Source organism: Silurus meridionalis, chromosome 19, assembly GCF_014805685.1.
Source record: "Silurus meridionalis isolate SWU-2019-XX chromosome 19, ASM1480568v1, whole genome shotgun sequence".
Taxonomy (NCBI): domain Eukaryota; kingdom Metazoa; phylum Chordata; class Actinopteri; order Siluriformes; family Siluridae; genus Silurus; species Silurus meridionalis.
In genome coordinates, this window is record NC_060902.1 from 2,328,255 (window position 1) to 2,349,664 (window position 21,410).

Consider the following 21,410-nt stretch of genomic DNA (forward strand, 5'->3'; position numbering starts at 1 on the left):
TGAAATTCGTAATACTACCAATACTAATAATAAAAATAATACTTGTCAATATTATTATTATTTTTTTTTTTTTCTCTCATATCCTGAAAAGCCAGAAGAGGAAAGTTAGACCAAACATAGTAACCTGGTGCGAATAAATCCTACACAACGCGCTTTAAAACCCGCCTCTATCTCCACACACACACACACACACACACACGTCGCACCGCCCCTCCGAAATCCTTCAGGAGCGACTAAATTCGGCGCTCAGAGCGGCGGCGCGTCACTGCGTCTGATTCTCTGACAGCGCGCGCTCTGCAGACAAGAGTCTCGTGAAAGAGAAGACGAATACCTGGACCGCATATTGCAAAGAAAGAAAGCAAGCAATAAAGAAAGGAAGGAGGGGAAAAAAGAAAAGAAAGAAGGCAAACGAGGACTTGACAAGTTTGAGCGGTGTATGAGGAGGTACCGAGGCGCGCGCGCTCCTCCGCCTGGGATACCCGTGTACGGATTAATCTCTGAAAGTGGGATTTGCTCTAAAATATATCATAATTATAATAATTATTATTACTACTACTAATAAAAAAATAATACTACGCGCGCACGCTTCCCCTCCATCGTGTGGATTCTGATCTAAGTTTGAAGATGAGCTCGGGCTGCTTGTTCAGGTCTCTGCTGATGCTCTTCCTGGCGCTCCTCTCCGCCAACGCCAGCAACTGGCTGTAAGTGAAACACGTTTTTCTCACGTTTCCTCTCTTCCGTTTTCTTTCTTTCTTGTTTTATTCTCCTCGTGCATTGCATCTCAGTTCACCAGCTGATAAATCCGATCAGATCAGGGGGGGTTTGTCTGTTCCTGCACGCGCCCAGGACGCGCGCATTCTCCAGCAAACTTTCACCTGGAGTTGCAGTGGTGTGATGTTTCCTCAGAATCAAAGTACACTTGCCATTCAACTTGGAATCTATTTCTTTAGTACTTAGATACAGTAGATAGATAGATAGATAGATAGATAGATAGATAGATAGATAGATAGATAGATAGATAGATAGATAGATAGATAGATAGATAGATAGATAGATTAAGACGTGAACCTGTGCATGCACTGCTACATTCATTAATAACCCTGTTTATTTATTTATTTGTTTGCAAACCTAAAGCACCAGGTTTCTGGTCACATGACCAACAATCTTTTATAAACAAGGAACTGTCAGGATCCAGGCTGCGTCTTGAAGTACTTTAACAAGACTTGGTTCTTAGAAGAAACTCTCAAAGCACAAACCCACCCAAAGAACCACCCGAGGAACCTTTCATGCCTAAGCACCTGCAGCTCTTATAGAAATAAGAGACCGTGTAGAGGTCTCGTGAAACGCTGTCAAGATCATGCAAAGATGTTTTCTGGACATGTTTTTTTGTTTTATGATTTAAATAGAAGATGATATTGGAAGGGTTCTTAGTGGAGAAAATGGGGTCAGCAACATGTTCCCTCGAATTTCCAGAAGAAACCCTTTAAAGATTTGGTCTTTGTTTCTCAGTCGTAAATCATGATGCGTTATTTATTGTGTGCTTGTTCATTTATTAAAAGGAGGGTTCTTCAAAGTCATGAACTTTTTAAAATTACGTCTCCACCAAAACAAACCTTTGAACATTCTTCTAAAATATCTCCTCTTTTATAAAAATTGATCTAAAACTAAAAGTTCCTGAAAGTAGTTTTTAATTGGTTCAACCCAAAGTTCAAGACAATGTTCTTGAAAAAAATAAGAACCCTATAGTTTTAATGAGAAACCTCAGAAGAAGCTAAAAGGGGGGGGTCAATGTAGGGTTCTTCAAGAACCTGCTCATGCACCAAGTTGTGAAAAGATTCTCTGATTAAAAAAGTCCTGAGAACATATATAAAACCTTTAGGCCACCTTGAGAGTTTGGACAGTTTATGTACATCACATACAGAGAGAATATGTTCAGACATCAGGATTCAGTTGCATTAAGTACCAGTAGGTCCTTAAAGGACCCCTGTAATTTCAATCGTATACAGATCCCAGGAAATCACTCCACCATGTTTGAGGGTTCTTTAAGGAACCGTTTAAGCATCACTGAGCTTCATAAAGGGCCTGTAAAGGTTCCAGGCAAAACCATGAAAGATATTCTAGAAACCTGTTTTAATAACGCACCTTCAACCTGTATGATCTTTTCTGGGAGTTTCTGGTTTCAAATAGGTTCATCTTCAGCTGTAAAAGTTCTTCAAGTACAGATGATCATTTAAAGAGCTGTAATTTCAACAAGAACCTGTAAATGCAAGAACACATTAAATATCTTCACTCACTCATGATATACTAATCATCATATCTAACGAGTTCCACGTCACACAAAAAAACCTCTGGGCTAATAATTGTTCTTCATGAACATTGGATCATCAAAAGGTTTTCCAAAAATGTCAGCTACTGCATGCTTCCTGAAAAACCCCTGCACAGATCTTCTCTAAAGCTTGATAGTGAAATCATGGTTCCTAAGTGAGCACTTGGTAGATCTAGGAGGTTTCCTGGTGTGGAACCCTGCTGATGAGAGGTGTGTAAAATTTAGATTTGTAGCTGAACAAACATGTAGAGGTTTCTTCCAGAATATTAGGAGAGTGAAAGTTCCTGATCGTGAAGCTGTTTTGCAGAATGTGGACAAGATCTGAGAAGCTTTTGGAAGCTCGCAGGTGAGACGACACTGGAACAGGTTTTCAGAAGCGGCTGATTGATATTCATCTGCGCAAATTTTCCCCCTCGAGCCTCCTTCATGCCCGTCAGTCGTTTTTTTTTTCTTTTCCTTCGCCCGTGTTTTTGGACGACCTAAGCTTTAGGCGTGGTGACAGGAGAAGCTCTCAGACATGCACAGGCTTGCAGAACATGAGAGGATAAGTCCCAAAAAAAAAAAACCTACCTGTCTACAGAAATATGATTATTTTGACAGAACAATTTGAACGGGAGCCCCGAGGAGCAGGTAGGAGCAAGCAGCTTCACATCACGCTTGGCAAAGCCTACAAATATTAAAGAAGGAAAGAAAGAAGAAGAAAAAAGCCGCGTGTACGTGCGTGCGTGTGCGTGCGTGTGTCTGTGTGTGTGCGCGCAATATGGCGAGCATGAGCCCTGGCTGCAAGTTTGCCTTCAGCTGTAGATCAAACTGTGGTGGATCTTGAATGAAAGAGATAAAAGCTGCTTAGATAGCTGTCAGTTCTAAATGCAGTTTTGAGTTTCAAAGAATACGAATCACGTATGTAAACAGTCAAAAAGAAAACCTGTTCTCAACTCGAAACTCTGATCCCAAACCGAATAACGATGTTTATTGATTTGCGCATGCTTCGTTTACTTGAATGACATGCCCTGAATAATCCGGATTGCTGAAAAGCGAGAGTGAGCTGTAGGGAAATGATTATTCACGTCTATACACGAGGACGTTTCTTCTTTTTTTCCCTTCTTTCTTTCGCATTTGATTTATTGATTAAAAAAAGTGTCCCGGTAAGAAAATAGACGTCATGTGTGTAAAAGCAGTAATGAAACTGTCAATCAGAGAATCCAGATTAAATTGCTCTGATGATGATTTAGAAAATCCAGATTGTTTTTCTCTAATGGATAATTCAGATCATCTAGATTATTTCCCTCGAATTGATTATTTAATTAGTCTAGATTGTTACGTTCCTCTGATGGACTAATTATAAAAAATCCAGATTATTATATTCCCCTAATACATTCTTTAAAGAATTCAGATTATTTAATTCCTCTGATGGATTATTTCACAAATCCAGATTCTGACATTTCTCTGGATTATTTACAGAATCTAGATAATTGTGTTTTTCTGATATTATTAAATAAAACAGATTATATTCCATTGATGGATTATTAAAAGAATCCAGATCAAAACATTTCTCTGATGGATTATTTACAGAATCCAGATTATTCTTATTTCCATCTGTCTGATTATTTAGAAAATTAAGATTATTATGTAGGATTATTTAGAGATTCTGGATTATATCCCTGTAATAGATTATTTAATGAATCCAGATTAATATAATCCTCTGACAGACTATTTAGAGAATACAAATTATTATTTTTTCTCTAACTGATTATTTAGAAAATCAAGATTATTATATTCCTGTAATGACTATGCAGAGATTCTAGATTATATCCCTCTAGTTGATCACTTATAGAATCCAAATAATTATAATCCTCTATTGGATTACTTAGAGAATCCAGATCATAATCCTCTAAATGATTACATAAACAACTTTTCAGCAAACTTGCCAATAAATTTTATTTATAATTATAACTATTTTTGATATGAGCTCGACACCATAAAGACGATACAATGTGAATTTATTAGACGATAATTGACTGTGATACAATACGATGCACTAAACAGAGCACAAAATCAACAAGTTGATATTTGATATGATATAAAATGAGTACTTTTGCTCGTCATGTGACTTTGAGTCTTTGTTTACAATTTGACTAAAGTCCTATCAAAGTAACGTATTTACACATCACCTTCAAAAAATAAGGATTATTTCAAATCGATCCAAAGCGAGATAACGGAGCGGCGCGCTAACGTGTTCGCTTTATCGAATACACTTATTAAACAAGCTAAAAGCGTTTGTCCATCAGTGCCGCTTTAGTGCACCTGTACATGCCTTGATTTTAATGGGATTAATCATTAATAAAGCAGCATCAATTTAATGAGCTCAGTCATTCACGCAGAGATGCCGGGATAATGGGATTAATCATTCATTCATAGAAATACACTGCATTCCTGTTTGGCTGCAAAAACACAACGGTGTAAAGGACAGAGTAAAGTGTTAAATAGTATATATTGATATAAATATATATATTATACAGACAAAGGTTTGTGAACACCTCACTTAACATTGTGCTTCTGAGTATATAACATACCCCATTTTTTCCCCATTTGCTGTTATAATGTATAATGATCTCCATTCTTCGGGGAAGATGTTCCACTAGATTTTGTGGAGATTTGTGCTCATTCAGACACAAGGGTGTTAGTAAAGTCAGGTACTGATGTAGGTGAGATGAGAGGTTTCGGCTGCAATAGGGTTGAGGTCAGAGCTCTATAGAAGGAGATCTTCCACTCCAACCCATGTAAAGCAGATGTTTATGGAGCTGGCTTTGTGCACAGGGGTATTGTCATGCTGGAACAGGTTTGGGTCTCAAGTGAAGAGAAAATTTCATGGTACCACAACCAATGACAACTGTAATGTCTTCAAGTTTGAGGTAACAGTTTGGGGAAGAACCACAACATTATTGAGGATTAATGGTACACTCAGAGTGTAGGAAGTAAATGTTTTTGTCACCATGGTGACAATCTTACCGTTACCGTTCAAAACTCTATTTTCTATAAAATCTCTCTAAATTCGCGATTAATCGCACGATTGGCACTCGTTAACTCATGATTCATCGCAACTTAATCGCACATTTTTATCCGCTCTTGTTTTTTATACTCTAATCAACATAACAAATATGCTTTATGTAAATGTATGTTTATTATTAGTGAAACCAAACTCAACATGGAGCATGAAGACAAAATTTTCTTGTAAATGTTTTGAAGTAATTCTGGAGTCTTAAATGATGCCAATCATCAGGACACCTAACGGAAAATTTTTTTCCGCATGCACGGTTTTAATTGGCGCATCAGTAAAACAAATGTTTAGTGATTACACATTTTTTTCAGTGGAGTTTTTTCTTTTTTATATTTGAGTAAAAAAAAAAAAAAGGACGTTGTGAATAAATGTGTGTTGCATTGAAGGTTTTAAATTCGCCTCTTTTATATTGATATGCGCGCTGCCGTTAAAATGAACACCTGATTAACGCGGTAATTGTAGACTTCATAATTTCTAGGTTATTGCTTTGGAAAAGCTTTACAGTAGAGACACATTTTTTGGGTACTAAAGATGCAAAATGTAAATATTAGTACCCTTTTTCTACTGTACTGCCCCAGATATTCAAGTCCTTAATGAAATCGCTACTTTCCTTCTGAAAGCTCAAGTAGGTCGTCCCTCATTTCAGTACGGAAAAACCACGAGAAAGACACGATGATGAAACTTCTATTGTATGATGAACCCACAAGCTGTTCAGACACATTCCTGAAGGCGGGGCATATGTATTCCAGAGAGCGTTCAAATTAATTTATCAGGAAGAAACGCCCAGAAATGCACCTTTTGCTGCTTTTACTCTTTTTTAAGCATCTTATGGCTGAACAAATCTCAGTTTAGAAAGAATTATAAGGTTATTTATAAAAAAATTTTTTTTTTTCTTCCTAAGAAAGGCCTTTAGCTGTTTCCGATTTGTTTGCTCATGATCTTGGTCGGTGAGCACAGAGTCACGCTCGAGTGACCATCTCTGTGTCACGCCACCTGCGATGGAAAGAACAAAGGTTCAATAAATAGTCCACAGCTCGTGAGCAACACGAGAAGAAAACCGCTAATGCAAAATATATCCTGGCGCCCAGCTCTGCTAACACAAATAACCGCGGTGAGCAGCAGGTCAGAGAAGCCGTGGGCTCCTGTACATGGTCCTTTCAGCAGGTGATCCTGTTAAACACATATTTACTTTTTTTCGCCATTCACCAGACACTTTTACTTATAAAATTCACAGAACAGTTGAGGGGCAAGGGCCTTGCTCAAGGGCCCAGCAGTGGCAGCTTGGTGGTGCTGGGATTTGAACTCACCACCTTCCACACAGAAGTCCAACATTTATCCTCGGAGCTACCACTTCTAACTAATCCCTTGATTTTATTCCAAGAAGCTCCAGTACAATATATATAGCCAATACTTTGTAAGAAACACCTCCAACATTTTATCACCTTCTAACTGATTCCTACACACCTTTATATTTAATTTCCACCCACGAATAAACCGTTTGGGTTAAAAATAATCCTCCTCCTCCGAGAAATCATTCTAATTTCTCTCCACGTTCGTCCGGGGCTTCTCTTCAATCTGTCGTCGTGCGTTGGGATCTGCGTTTTTATCAAGCAGAACGTCGGAGAAGGCCAGCTGAGCTTCAGGAATGAGACCCGGTCCCCAAGAAAAAGATTGTTTTTCTAACTCGCAGTAGTGATTTTGCATCAGTACTACCGAGGTCGTCTGCTGAACGCTGCAGGTTCGAGCCGTGATGTGTGTAGATTTTTATATGCTCATTAACCAGGAGAAGGTAAATTGATATTTTGCTTTAATAAATCCGAATAAAAAATTGGCACCTGCACGGGCCTGAATGCTTTCTGTCTAGGTAGATGATATTCCTGAAGATGTCTTTCTTGCTCTTTTTTTGCGCTTCATCGTAATACCACAACGCTCGAGCTCAATCCATTTCCATTGTATTCAAGGAATGGATTCCAGTTCATGTATATCGTGAAAATATCATTACCATATTATGTATAGGAACAAAATGGTGAATCGTTTGACTTAGAAATACTGTCATTAATTCGTGTTCTAATTTTTTCCCTCCGAAATGTCTTCAATGATGACATGGCTGCACATTGTGCTCAAGTTTTTTCAGCAAAAAAAACCCCCAAAAAAACACTGTCGAAAGATGTCCAGTGCTGTCCAATCAAAACTTGAGGGAGAAACTGAGAAAAGACTGCCCTCTAGAGTTAAAACAAGAGCTGTAGTGATGGGATCCTGTTTCTGGGTCCTGTTCATGTCAACTTCCGTGTCGGAAACGTGAATCATTGAGCAGTATGTGTGACCTGCCTGAATTTTAAACACATTCAAAATTTTCACCAGGATAATATTGGAGAGTCACATGACGCAAGCGTGTGGTGCCTCACATCTGACCCATCAGGGGTGTCTGAGTGAGACATCAGACCTGTTTCATGCTAATAATCCAGAAATACCTGTATGCGTGTGTGTGTATGTTCTTTTACAACATAATGACTGGTAATTATGTCATTACAAGAGCACCGACTTGCGACCGCGGTCATACAAAAGCCGTTGTTCTCTTCTCAGCCCTCATCAAACCGTGGCACCTGGGTTGTTTTTGACGATTCACCCCTTGAACGACTATTGTGAAAGGAATGGTGCGAGAAAGAAAAATAGTTGAAGGGTCGAAACAGAAATCTCGCAGACGTATTGCGAAACGGCTCCGGATAAACACGGCATTCAACACGCTGTCATGGGAAGGCTGCGACACACAGCCGAGAAATATGTAAATAGCAAATATTGGTGTAAACACAAGCGACATGGGGGCCTCGCTTTCCTCTTGATTCGTTGTGAGCCTCTTTATCTGGCAAGTAATCTGTTTAGATCTGGTTACACAGATTTTTTTTTTCTCGAAGGAAGGATTTGCAAATAGTGCTAGCTGGGAGAGTTGTTAAAAAAAACATCTAGTGAATATGTATGATTAGTGATCATCTAGCAATGTGTGTCAAATCTGATCTTGTTGTCGCATATATAGTCTCAGATGCGGTAAGGCATTGGACTTAGAATCCGAAGGTCATGAGTTCAAATCCCAGCCACATTTGGGCCCCTGAACAAAGCTCATAACCTCGTAGCTGCTTAGTTGTCTGAATGAGATAAAAATGTAAATCGACCCTGGATAAGGGTGATGCCAAATGCCATAAATGTTGTCTCCTGGGAAAGGCAGGGGCCAAAGCAGGATAATTCAACACAGTTGCATTTATGGTATTCGAAAGATGCTCTCTTATTGTAATCATGTAATTTTTAATATTCCTTTGTGACTGTTGCTTGTCTGTAAACTGTACGAACACGATCCCCATGTCACACTGTAGGGTCTCAATCATCATGACGTCAGACTGTACTGTAAAGTCAGGGATACAAGAAAAAGTTTTAAGTCATCAATCTGTGATGCGTTCAGACCGGCGTTGCATCGCTAAAGGTAGCTAGCAGCAAACAAAAACAATCTGTAGCGTTCGTTTGGTTATTGACATGCCCTTATAATAAAATGTCATACAACCACTCCTTTTCCCTCAATAACTCGATACATTTCTCTTTTTGCTGTACTGCCCACCTGACACATTTAAAAAAATAAAAAAATTAATAGCACAACGCCCATTTATTGGCTGTCGGTCAACATGTCAAACCAGCGATTATGACTGCTGATTTTAGACTCGGACTACAGAAATATTGAAGGATTTACAACATTTGTCTCAGACGACCAAATCATGGCCAAAACCACGAAGTGTGCACCTGGCTTAAGTTTCTTAACCAGTAAGGGTTATGGGTCAAAGGCTGGCTCAAGAGCCCAGCAGTGGCAGCTTGTTGCTGGGATTTGAACTCACGACCTTCTTACCAAAAGTCAAAACCACTAAGTTACCACTTTTAACACAAACTAACCCTCTTTTGATGGCGTCAAAATAAGCGCTCTGGTTCTCACTCCATATCCCACAGTCTTAATCTCTATGTTTTGTTAACCTCAGCGAAGGTTACGTGTACGTGTTCGGAAAGCGATGGGCAAGGGAGGAAGAGGAAGCAAAAGATAAAACATAAAGCACCACAAACAACAATTTCATCCCTCCACCACTCCAAGGTCTGACCAAACTGTTCCCACATGAAACAAAAACCCTTTTGCGTGTCGTTTATCAGGTGTTTTGCTTCTGAGAGATTTTTTGTTATGAACTCTCGCATCATACGAGCAGCTGGTACCAATATTCTCAGCTTTGATTTCTTCCGTCTTTTTTTTTTTTCGGACTGTATTGTAATTATAATTGCATGCAGGCAGAGGGAACGCAGACCAACACTGCTGAAGCTTTTCAGTGGAAAACATTAGATGCTGAGGTAAAGAAAGAAAAAAAAAAAAAAAACATTTCAAGAGTATACATGAATATTCTACGCTACACTGTTTAACCAGCAGAAAGCCCAACAAGATCAGTAAAGACAGTTCCGGTCTGGTCTGGTTTGGTCGGTGATGTCACCCCACTTGCCTAAATGGGGATGAGATAGAGGATGAGGATGTTGAAAAGGAGGTTATCAGGTGAGACGAGCAGTGATATGAGTGCTTTAGAGACAGGAAGGTGTCTTTCCCATCCCTGGCCTACAAAATTAGATCTTGTCAACAGCTCAGATTTGGCATGGTGGCTCTTACTGGTGGTGAAAAACGAGGAGGAAACTCGCATCAGTGCCCGAATATCAAGAAGGGCAAGAACAAAAATATCAAACAGTACAGAAATCAGAGAGTCCACCATTTTGACAAAATCCAATGAAATTTACGAAGGGAAATGGCACACTGCATTACAGCTCAATCTGTCTATTAAACCGCTTTTATCAGTTTACGACCCCCCTCCCCATTTTCTCAAACGATTTGTTTTTACCCAGACATCTCCACTCACTGCCATTAACGTTCCTGGAGTAGACACTTGTTTGGACGGGGAGTCCTAAGTGTGTTTTTGACGAGCTTGTGAAATGGCCTATTTTTATAAGGTGCTCTTAAGAGAGAGACCTGGAAGAGAAACCAGCGTGAGTCGGAACAATGCCACAAGCGTCTCCCTCCTTTATCCATCCCCTCAACATGTCACCGTGTCCCTGACCCGTCTGCCCCTGCACCGAGAGCAAGAGATAACTCTGCAGTCAGCTGCCCTGTCGGAGTTCCCCCTTCGAACTTGACAATAAGCTCTCCAAGAACTTCTCGGCAGTTCCACTCTGTTTACGTTTATGCTGTTTGCGTTTACCAGATGCTTAAAACAAACAGACCGCTATGACGGGTCGCTGAACCTGCGGAATGGTGCCGAGATGATCTACGTGGTATTTTGGAGGGGTTTCTTTAAGAACAAAAATGTATCTGTTTGCTCATGGGAACTATTCAAGAATCATTAGAATGTTGGGGCAGAATTCTGCTATGGAGGCTAAAAAAATATAAAATGCCATATTAAAATTAATTTGCAACATATCTAATAAGTTCACATTTTTGAGCTTGCCAGAAGCAAAGAAATTAAGAATGTTGGGTTTGAATTTTGTGTAATTTAGGCCACATTTTCACAGATTTCACTCTATAAAAAATTGGCTGAATGTTTATAAATATTTATATACAGTATCCCACAAAAGTGAGTACACCCCTAACATTTCAGCAACCGTTTTATTATATCTTCTGAAGGGACAATACGATATAAATGAAAATAGGATATATTTCAGAGCAGTCAATGTGCAGCTTGTACAGCAGTACAGATGTCATAAAAATAACAACATCCAGCCATTTTTGTTTAAAAACTGGCAACTAAAGTGAGTACACCCTCAGTGAACATGTCAAAACTGTGTTCAATATTTTGTGTGAGCACCATTGTTATGTAGCACTGCTTAAATTCTCCTGGGTATGGAATGCACCAGAGCTGCACAGGTTGTTGCTCTGATCCTCTTCCATAATGACATCATGAAGCTGATGGATGTTGGACACATGGTGCTTCACCACCTTCAGCTTTAGGTCTGGAGACAAACTTGGCGACTCCATCACCTTCAGCTTCCTCAACAAGGCAGTTGTTACCTTGGCAGTGTGTTTGGGTCGTTTTCATGTTAGAAAACTGCCGTTCAGCCTAGTTTCTGAAGGTAGAGCATCATGTTCTGCTTCAGAAGGTCACAGTTAGTGGTTGGATATATTTATTAGGCAGCAAGTGAACATTTTGTCCTCATAGTTGACATGTTAGAAGCAGGAAAAATGGGCAAGTGTAAGGATTTGAGCGAGTTTGACAAGGGGCCAAATTGTGACGTCTAGACAACTGTGGGCTGTTCCTGGCCTGAAGTGGTCGGTATCTATCAAAAGTGCTCCAAGGAAGGAACAGTTGTGAACCATCAACAGGGTCGTGGGCGGCCGAGGCTCATTGATGCACGTAGGAAGTGTGGTCTGATCCAACAGACAAGCTCCTGTAGCTCAAACTGCTAAAGAAGTTCATCCTGTTAATGATTGATGGGTCACGACTGTTTTGGCAGCAAAAGGGGACCAACACAATATAAGGCAGATGGTCATAATGTTATACCTGATTGGTGTATATTTTACTATCAACCAAACTATAAAGACGGCACAGTACCACTTTTCTCTTTTCCACACGAAAACGTATTCATTCTTTGAAATCTATTCCAGTTAGATATGGTAAAGGATTAGAATGAATTAGCTCTTTATCTCTCCAAAGGCGAAGTCCACCATGTTTTACTAGTATTTTTCCGATAAAGAAGCCAAGCATCTAAGCAGTGCCATCTCTGTTTTAAACACTTTGTTAAATGTTTGTGGTTTTCTGAGCTCGACTCACTTCTATTCCTTTCCGTGAAGGTATTTGGCCAAGCTGTCCTCTGTGGGGAGCATCTCAGATGAAGAGACCTGCGAGAAACTTCGAGGTCTCATCCAGAGGCAGGTGCAAATCTGCAAGCGTAATGTGGAGGTGATGGACGCCGTACGCCGGGGAGCTCAGCTTGCCATCGACGAGTGCCAGTACCAGTTCCGTAACCGGCGGTGGAACTGTTCCACGTTGGACTCCATGCCCGTGTTCGGCAAAGTGGTCACGCAAGGTACACAAGCACAAGTAAACCAGAAGAGAAACTTTTCACTGACTCTTGCAGCACCATATTTACCTCGGGTCTTTGTGTGTTGTTGGCAGGCACGAGGGAGGCGGCGTTTGTGTATGCCATCTCTGCTGCCAGCGTCGCATACGCCGTGACCAGGGCATGCAGCAGCGGCGAGCTGGAGAAGTGTGGCTGTGACCGCAACGTGCATGGAGTGAGCCCTCAGGGTAAAGGAATACCTTTACAAATTCGATAAAAAAGACTTGTCATGATGTAGAAAAGATCTATGAACGCTCTTGACAAAGCATGGAGGGAAGATTTTACATTTCTCTCTATCTCTTTCTCTAGGGTTCCAGTGGTCAGGATGCTCAGACAACATCGCCTACGGAGTCGCCTTCTCCCAGTCCTTCGTAGACGTCAGGGAAAGAAGCAAAGGCCAGTCATCCAACCGAGCCCTAATGAATCTTCATAATAATGAGGCTGGGAGGAAGGTGAGGCCCACAGAGACTTAATTAGACACCATTCCACTATTAGTAATTCTCTCAGCGCATTTATAGTGTGTGAATCATGTTGATAAGCTGAACTAAAAAGTTATTCGGCTGCTCTGCTCAAGATAAAATTTAAGACATCAAGGTCTGATCTGAACGTGGGAAATCCTTACTTTTTGGTGACAATTAGAGTTCTGGAAAGTGTTTTTAACAGATTGTTAGGGAAAGAGTTTATTAACCAGCTCACTATCCTGCTAATACATAAGCCCTATTACAGTTAAGTGTCTTAACTTTAATTCAATTCAATTGGACATTGTCTCAAAGCAGCTTTATGGAATTATAAAAAACATATTTACTTATATTTATATTTATGTGTTTTTATTCCTAATTGAGGTGAATGTGGAAAGGAAAAACTCCCTTAGATGGTATGAGGAAGAAACCTTGAGAGGAACCAGACTCAAAACGGAACCTATCCTCATTTGGGTGACACAAAGAGTGTAATTATGAGTCGTTAAAACATTATTTTGATTGGGAGTCCTTTCTTTAGTCAGCTGAAGTTGTAGAACCAGGAGCTCTTGAGCAACTCATAAGTTAGCTTAACATCTGAGACACCATATCCTCCATGCACGAGCCTTTAAATGTTCAATGATGGAGAAACAGCATATGTTGAATGTTAATTGGAGAATTGATTAAGAGGTTTTTTATCTAAAAAGTCCAATGTTAGAAATCCTTATGAAGTGGGATCTAACTGCAGCTGGTAAATCTCTAGATTATGTGTCTAACACAATTAACAAATCTTTGAACTCGGAAACATTGGAGAATTTCTTGTTAAGAATTATCATTTGGCGTCATTGTGCTACAATGTCGGTAATAGACATTATGACTGTGAACCAACAGCGAAGGAAGATTGGGATGAGAGTTGAAATATCATTCCATATTGTCATTTGTATTGTAACTATCTCCATGTATTGTCCCTCGAATCAAAGAAGATTTTTAGATTTTGTGTAAAAGATAAAGGAGTGAATGCTCAACTGAAAATAAACCCCATTCCTCTCCTCTCCCCCAGGCGATTCTAAGCCACATGCGAGTGGATTGCAAGTGCCACGGTGTTTCAGGCTCGTGCGAGGTGAAGACTTGCTGGAAAGCCATGCCCTCCTTCCGCAAGGTCGGCAATGTCATCAAGGAGAAGTTTGACGGTGCCACCGAGGTGGAGCAGCGCAAGGTGGGCACCACCAGAGCTCTGGTCCCGCGCAACTCGCAATTCAAGCCGCATACGGACGAAGATTTAGTCTACCTGGACCCGAGCCCCGACTTCTGCGAGCACGACCCGAAGACGCCAGGCATGCTGGGAACAGTGGGCCGATACTGTAACAAGACCTCAAAAGCCATCGATGGGTGCGAGCTCATGTGCTGCGGGCGGGGCTTCCACACGCAAGAGGTCGAGGTGGTGGACAGGTGCAGCTGCAAATTCCACTGGTGCTGCTACGTCAAGTGCAAACAGTGCCGCAAGATGGTAGAGATGCACACCTGTCGGTGATGCTCCCCTCCAAAAACCATCCCCTTCGCTGAACTCCTTCTTCTTTGACTTCAAATAGAATAAAAGAAGAAGAAATAAGGAAACTAGCGAGAGAGATATTCACCAATTCATCCATTTATGAACATGTCATACATGGGACACAAATTTAGGGGCAAACAGAGTTGTTGTTTTTTTTTCAAGTCCCACTTGAGAGTATTTTTCTCTCCATTTTTTTTTGTGGTTACTTTCTTATTTTTGTATTGTTTTCTAACTTATTGCAATCGGAATGATTTTTTTCCTTTTTAACGTAATGTGACTAGCTCCAGCGGGAGTGGTATTAACGTGGAAGGAGGTTCGGTTGGACTAGTGAACTTCGGGGTGGTTTTAGAAGGAGATGACATGATTAAAAACCAGCCGACCACCACACCCCACCACACCCCACTATCGATGCTGCTTTAATATTTGATATTTGAGTGACGGAGGAATTTCTAACAGACTGAGATGTGGTCCAGGTGTACATCCATATAATATTTGTCAAAAACAACAGCATTTTAGATAGAGGTGGCCATTTTTATGCTGCTTTTTTTTTTTTAATCACTCACACGTAATGTACAGCGTTGGTCTTTTTATATAAATTTATATAAATATATAAATATATGATATTAAGGAGTTTCTCCTCTTTTTTGTAGGGAAACGGGAAAAAACATTGTGTTTTTCCAATGGGGTGTTAGTAGGCAAACGAAGGCAGGATTAAAAGTTGTTAGTTAGTTAGAGTCGTTCGGTTGGACCATGGACGGCTCCAGCACTTTTCATCTCCACACGCACATACAGCAAAAAAAAAAAAAAAAAAGGATACAAAATCTCCGATCATTCCCTCTTTCAGCAAACGTGAAACAGAAAGACTGAACTATTTATGAACATAAAAAAACCTTAATTCCACATTTTTCTGTAGTACAACCTTGTTAAACAGCGTGCTTCTACAGGACCATAAGACTTTCTACACTGATGAGGACTAAACTGCATATGAATGTATGCTGAAATATATGCCTTTTGAAAGATGAGAGATTTGTTGTATTTCTTGACAAGTGAATATACACACACACACACACACACACACACACACACACACACACACACACCTCCCTTGAAAGTCGGGGACTACCTGTACATTTTATACAAAGTCTGGAAGCACACAAATGTATAGGACATCTTTGGATGTGGTAGCGTTCAATTTTCCCTTCACTTGAACTAGGGAGACCCAAACCTGTTCCAGCATGACAATGCCTCTGTGCACAACACCAGCTCCATGAATATCCTGCATTAGACATCCAACCCTGTTTTTCATGCTGACTGCACCCCAGGCCTCCTCACCTACATCAGTACCTGACTTTACTAACACCCTGGTGGCCTAATGAGTCTCAGACAAATCTTCCCAAAATCTAGTGGAACATCTTCCCATTAGAGTGGCGGTTACAATTACAGCAAAAGGGGACTAAATGGGATGTTCAAAAAGAAGCACATAGCAGTCAGGTGTGCACAAACCTTTGTCCATATTGTGTATATACGCAGACAACTCCCATTTATTTCTTAGTTTTTGACAAAGCAAACGGACATTGAGTTGAGGCATTATAAAATTTTTGAGCGATAAGTAATATAAGTAATTAATTGCGGTGTTCAAATATTTGAACACACCATTTGGCTTTATAGCAGCCGAAACAATCCTCATCGACAAGAACACATTGTGCATGATTAAAATGATGCCACTGGAAGCAGACTCAGACTTTTGGAGCCTGAATACGAGACAAAAGGCAGAGGTCTGTGCGTGACATGTCCAGTTTGTACGCCCAGCTGCCCAGTGACACAAACTGGACTGCACCCATCATACCAAGAACAATAAATATTTATGGAAACTATGCAGCAGGAATGAGGGATGTTGGCCACCACGTACATGTGGTTTGGTGCTAAAATACTAAAGATGGTTCTGCCCTCACCTCAACATCACAACTGGCTCAGCTGTTGCCCCTAATGACGCTTTTTATAAGCACTGAGTTTTTAAATGAGCTCGTTGCCACGGCGGACATGAGTCAGTAGATAAAAAGGTTATTAGAAAGGATGAATGTGTGTATCGCTGTGCTTAAAGGACAACGTCTACGGTGAAGACAGAAATAGATGGCAGCTCGTTGTTAACCAGTGGAGTGATTAAATGTTAAGCGTAACACAGGAAGACACTGCCGGAGCACCTAGAGATCATCCTTCTACTACACCTTTGTAAGGGTATCTGATTCAACAACTGAACTGCGATAGATAGATAGATAGATAGATAGATAGATAGATAGATAGATAGATAGATAGATAGATAGATAGATAGATAGATAGATAGATAGATAGATAGATAGATAGACAGACAGACAGACAGACAGACAGACAGACAGACAGACAGACAGACAGTTAATTAATCCCATTGGGAAATTTACAACTTCATTTTTTTTCATTTACAACAAACCTAAATAGTGAAAATAGATGCCAGTTGAATTCACCAGAAACTTAAAATAAGTTCATAGAATCAATGCTTTGTTCCTAGACCTCCTTAATCTAAAGCGCTCTTTTCAGCATCTGAACAGCATGTGGTTTCCAATACCCCTTTTACCACCCTAGAGCAGGTTTTCTCAAAGGTCTGGCTCTAATAAGCTTGGGATTATGGTCGGAGGATGGGGCCGGTTTAAAAAGAGGAGGCACTTGTCTAGTATTATGGTAAGCAAAATTAAAATGTGGGGCATCACTGTGGCCACAAAGTCCTTGTAATACCAGCACATCCTGTGGATTCTGTCTTTTCTTGTTTTTGGGAGTCCCGATATTGGGGCCTCAGCAAACTTAAATGCAGTTCTAAAGATACGTAGGGTCATGTGATGTTTACTAATAAATGGTACTGCATTTTCAGAAGGTTGACCCTTCACTATTAGTTACATATCACTGATAAATTGAGATTGTGTGTAGAGTTGCGGTGATGAAATACAATTCAGAATGCTCCCCTCTTCACCTCGGACTGAAATACCACACGGTAATTTAATATTTGTAGAGGCTTTGCCCGAGACATAACATGATTATCAAGGTACAATTCAATAAAGGGATCAGACTCTTTAACCGTTCAGCTACTGTTATACAATAGCTATTTTAAGACCCTTGGCAATCACGTGCAGTTGGAAAGCAAAATAGATATAAAACCACAACGCAGCTTTCTTCTATTTCAATTTGCGGAGTTCGGCACTCGAATCCTGGCATTTTTTTTGGGACAAATTCAAGCCTTTTGGACTGAATCGCAAAAGGAAAAAAGGCCAAGGAGACTCAATGTGCTTCGCTCTCTGCTTCAAGGCTTGCCTCAAAACTCACAGATCTCCACCAACATACTTCTCATATTAAAAGAAAACAAGTTACACAAATGAGACAGATGTTTCTTGTTTGTGATGACAGTTGCATTACTCCTCCACCCCCACCACCCTCCTCCATCCATTTCTTTTTCCCGGTCACCAAAAGCCCCAGGTTGTGCAATAAATAAATAAGCAAGGCTCTTATGATATGCGACCGGACACCAAAGACTTCGAGATGATTGATTTGCCATAAAGGTCGTTATTTTTGTTCGATTTTTACTTTACCCGAAATCTTACCACCTTGGCCAGGAAATTCAAAGTCTTACTAAACTGACCCAAGCAAAAACTCCAGGAAAAATGTATTAAAAATCCCCAGAAAACATTGAAAGCATTGACACCGTTTAATGATAAAGTGACTAGAGAAGCCTGTGCATGTACTTAGCAAACAATACTTTTAATCCCTTTTGGGATTCTTGACAACCCAATCCTTTTGGATTTCTTTCCAGGTGAGTGCCGGTGTGAAGTTTCTTTGGTAAAGAATTCCAACCTGAAAAACTTTTTCAGAACGTTGCAGAAAGTGGTAGCGTGAATAAGAGACGGAATGAGCCTGAATTTTTCTCTTTTGCGCCCCTTTTTCCTGTTCCCTTTTTGAAAAACCATGGCATAGTGGGCATCTTGAACAATCATTGCAGAATTTCAAGTCAAGGCGAGCCTCTGGATTTTTGCTACGCCAGCCCCTCAATGTGTTGTATTGTTTCAGCACAAACCACAAGAATGCTTCCACAATGGCTCATCCGTCAAGAATTGATATATGAAGCCTTTTCCAATCCATGTGCTTATTCTTTGGAAGCTAAATTTGAATCCACATATCTGAACAGTGATGCAACTGTCAAAGCTGGAAGCGTGCCGGAAAAGGTGGGGGGTGGGTAGGAGGTGAGACAAAGTCTTAGGGCTTGAAGTGCACAGGAAGACCAAACGGGTTCTATTGAATTACCTTGGTGGGGTGTTAGGGGTCCCCACAGATGTGGAGAATCTTCTGAATCTGTTGTCCAAGAGAAGGGCATTAAAAAATGCTGTCTGGAGACAGAATGTTTCTATAGATGCCCTTGTAAATATGTCAGTAGTACACCTAAATTGTTCTACAGGACTGGTGTTCAATGAGACAAGGTTTCCCAGGGTCCCAAGTAGACAGGAAGCCCAAAGGTATCCTACTGATCAAAAACTGCCAATAGTGCAATAGAGGGGGGCCTCAGGGGAGTCCCAAAATAAACCCATGTAATTCTATAAACATTTGAAGTGACCTGAACAACCTGGGATTAACCTCTAATGAAAACACAGGTGCCTTTTGTATTCAAATGCAAGGCACTAGACAGCATTGTGACCAATTGTGAGTGTGTACAGGAAGTGTCCAAAAATGTTCTGATTTGGAGCCCCTGTAACCCATCCAAAATCCTATTAGTGCCCTTGTAAATCTACAAAGCTGGAATGAGACTTGTAAAACTCAATATCATGCCCAGGATTCATCCCACACATACACAATACAAAATAGTAGTGTGAGGTCAAATGGATTCTTTGGGCCCCAAGAGAACAATGATCCTGGACACTGAGGGGGTCCAAAATTGTATATAATTGGATCCTTAAAAAACCTTCCTATCAGCACTATATTTCAAAATGTGCAATCCAAGAGAATTGGGGTAATAAAGAGAACAGTGGTAGGAAGGGTGTGGGGTTCTTAGGACATTCATTAGACCAAAAGCCCCAGTGGGTTTTTCAGTCAAAATTCTCCATAGTGTAAGATGTCAAATGGATCCACAGATCTTTCTCCTGTAAACCTGTAAAGGTGGAATGCGACCTTAATATCACACTATATGATTAAAACACAGGTGTGTGGAATATTCCGAGATTGTTATCCAAAAGGCGGCCATAATAAAGAAAGTATGCACAACACAAATCCTTCAGCCAGGATTTCTCCAGCCACCTGTACCATGCATCCATGCTGGTTGGCGTCACTAGTTTGGACACGGTTGTCCTGTGTTCACGTTATGGATGCTCGAACAGCTCGGTTAACACGGATACCTTGTACACCTGCCGGGATTTGAATCCTGTGCCAGAGGAGATGGCCCGTGAATGAAACGCATGTATCCCAACAGCATAAGTGAAAACTACTGTGGTAATAGGCCAGGGTGAAACACAGCACTCTTTGCTGTCGGCTTCCCTAATGGTAAACATCAGCGCTGTTGCTGAAGCTGGCACGGGGCCACGATACTGACAGGGTGAGAAATGCACTGCACAGACCCTGTGGCTCTGTCTGCTTTTCTTACCATCACACTCTTTGAAAATCTTTGAAAAGGAAAATACCACTCTTGATTTGAACAGTGCATCAGAGGAGGACATTAAACAGTCTTATGCTGCATGTGCATGATATACAAATGCAGATTTAAAAGAGCAGAGCAAGCTCGAAAAGGGCCAACCTAATCAAAAAACAGACTCAGCACAAACACTTAATTGGCGACTAAACGTTATTTAATAGTAAGCACGTATCGTTTTTTTTGTGTCACGTGCAACAAAAAGCAAAAGGCAAAGCCGAGCTAAGAGGATCGCATTGCATTCCATTAGCCGATCCGGTGTAAAGACGGCATGCGTGTTCCTGCAACGCAGCCTCGGGAGGTATGCACCTTCCTGAGTACAGGCTTCACACGTTGCCATGGCACAGATGGCCAAAGGGTGGGAGGAGAGGAGGAGGGGCTGTGCGATGTGGGCTTTTTGATTTATGACTCTGCGATATTTCATCGTGGCATAGCTGTCTTACTCCACAGGTTTGCTTTTCAACAGCTCCCGAGCATGTTTGGTTTTGACTGGCGTACGGTATCAGATGCTTCCCTCTGCCCGTTTTGCGAATCGCGAGGGGCTTATCTACACTTCATCTCCCACTTCGCTGACTTACTCCTGACATGCCACTGACAGCACACACTAAAAGCTCAATCCAGACTTCCGAGCGCTATTGGTGCCAACCAGAGCTTTCCGAATTGCTTTTGAATGCCCCAGGTTTGGCCTTTTTCGTCCTAATTGGGCTTCCCGGAGGTGCTGCGTAAAAAACAAGATGTGATCAGCGACGGTTGAGAAAAATGTCGTCCTCAGAGAGAGAGCACATCGAACAAGCGAACGTCGTAAGGAGTCAAAGTGTTTGTTTTGGATTTAAGTCAGCTCTACCGGAGACTGAAATTAAGGCCAGAAAAAAGTCCAGTGCAGTCACATGGACAATCTACACTAGATGACTAATAGCACATGCTACCTGATTGATGCACCATTTAAATAAGACTTTTGGGGAATGAAAAAGTGCCTTTAATGGAGCGTGAGTAATGAAATCGTTTTGTGGTCGACCTGGACAGCGTCAATCGTGATCCGATCACACCTCTGAGGATTCACGTGTAGTGAGCAAACAGCTGTACTAATTAAAAGTCATTTGGGTGGGATTGAAAGTTGTTGCACTGACTTAACAGGGGGACCTGCTGTTAAATGAAAATAATTAACGAGAGTGGTGTTACTGTTGTTTCTCCAATTATGGCAACAATTACAATCC

At 40.9% G+C, this 21,410-nt stretch overlaps 1 protein-coding gene across 1 annotated transcript; it reads left to right on the forward strand.

Annotated features, from left to right (window-relative positions):
• The first annotated feature begins 235 nt into the window (after window positions 1–235).
• On the forward strand, window positions 236–15,526 carry wnt4 (wingless-type MMTV integration site family, member 4). Its single transcript, XM_046875627.1, has 5 exons — window positions 236–701; window positions 12,232–12,467; window positions 12,557–12,688; window positions 12,810–12,952; window positions 14,016–15,526. Exons 1-5 carry the CDS (start codon window positions 625–627, stop codon window positions 14,484–14,486), a joined length of 1,059 nt encoding a protein of 352 aa, XP_046731583.1. The 5' UTR covers window positions 236–624; the 3' UTR covers window positions 14,487–15,526.
• The last annotated feature ends 5,884 nt before the right edge of the window (window positions 15,527–21,410 follow it).

Excerpts from the sequence above, each read along its gene's own strand:
- wnt4 (XM_046875627.1), top strand. The coding sequence starts at position 625 with ATGAGCTCGGGCTGCTTGTTCAGGTCTCTGCTGATGCTCTTCCTGGCG. Across the intron at positions 702-12,231 it reads GCCAACGCCAGCAACTGGCT|GTATTTGGCCAAGCTGTCCT; the intron begins GTAAGTGAAACA and ends CTTTCCGTGAAG. Across the intron at positions 12,953-14,015 it reads ATAATGAGGCTGGGAGGAAG|GCGATTCTAAGCCACATGCG; the intron begins GTGAGGCCCACA and ends CCTCTCCCCCAG.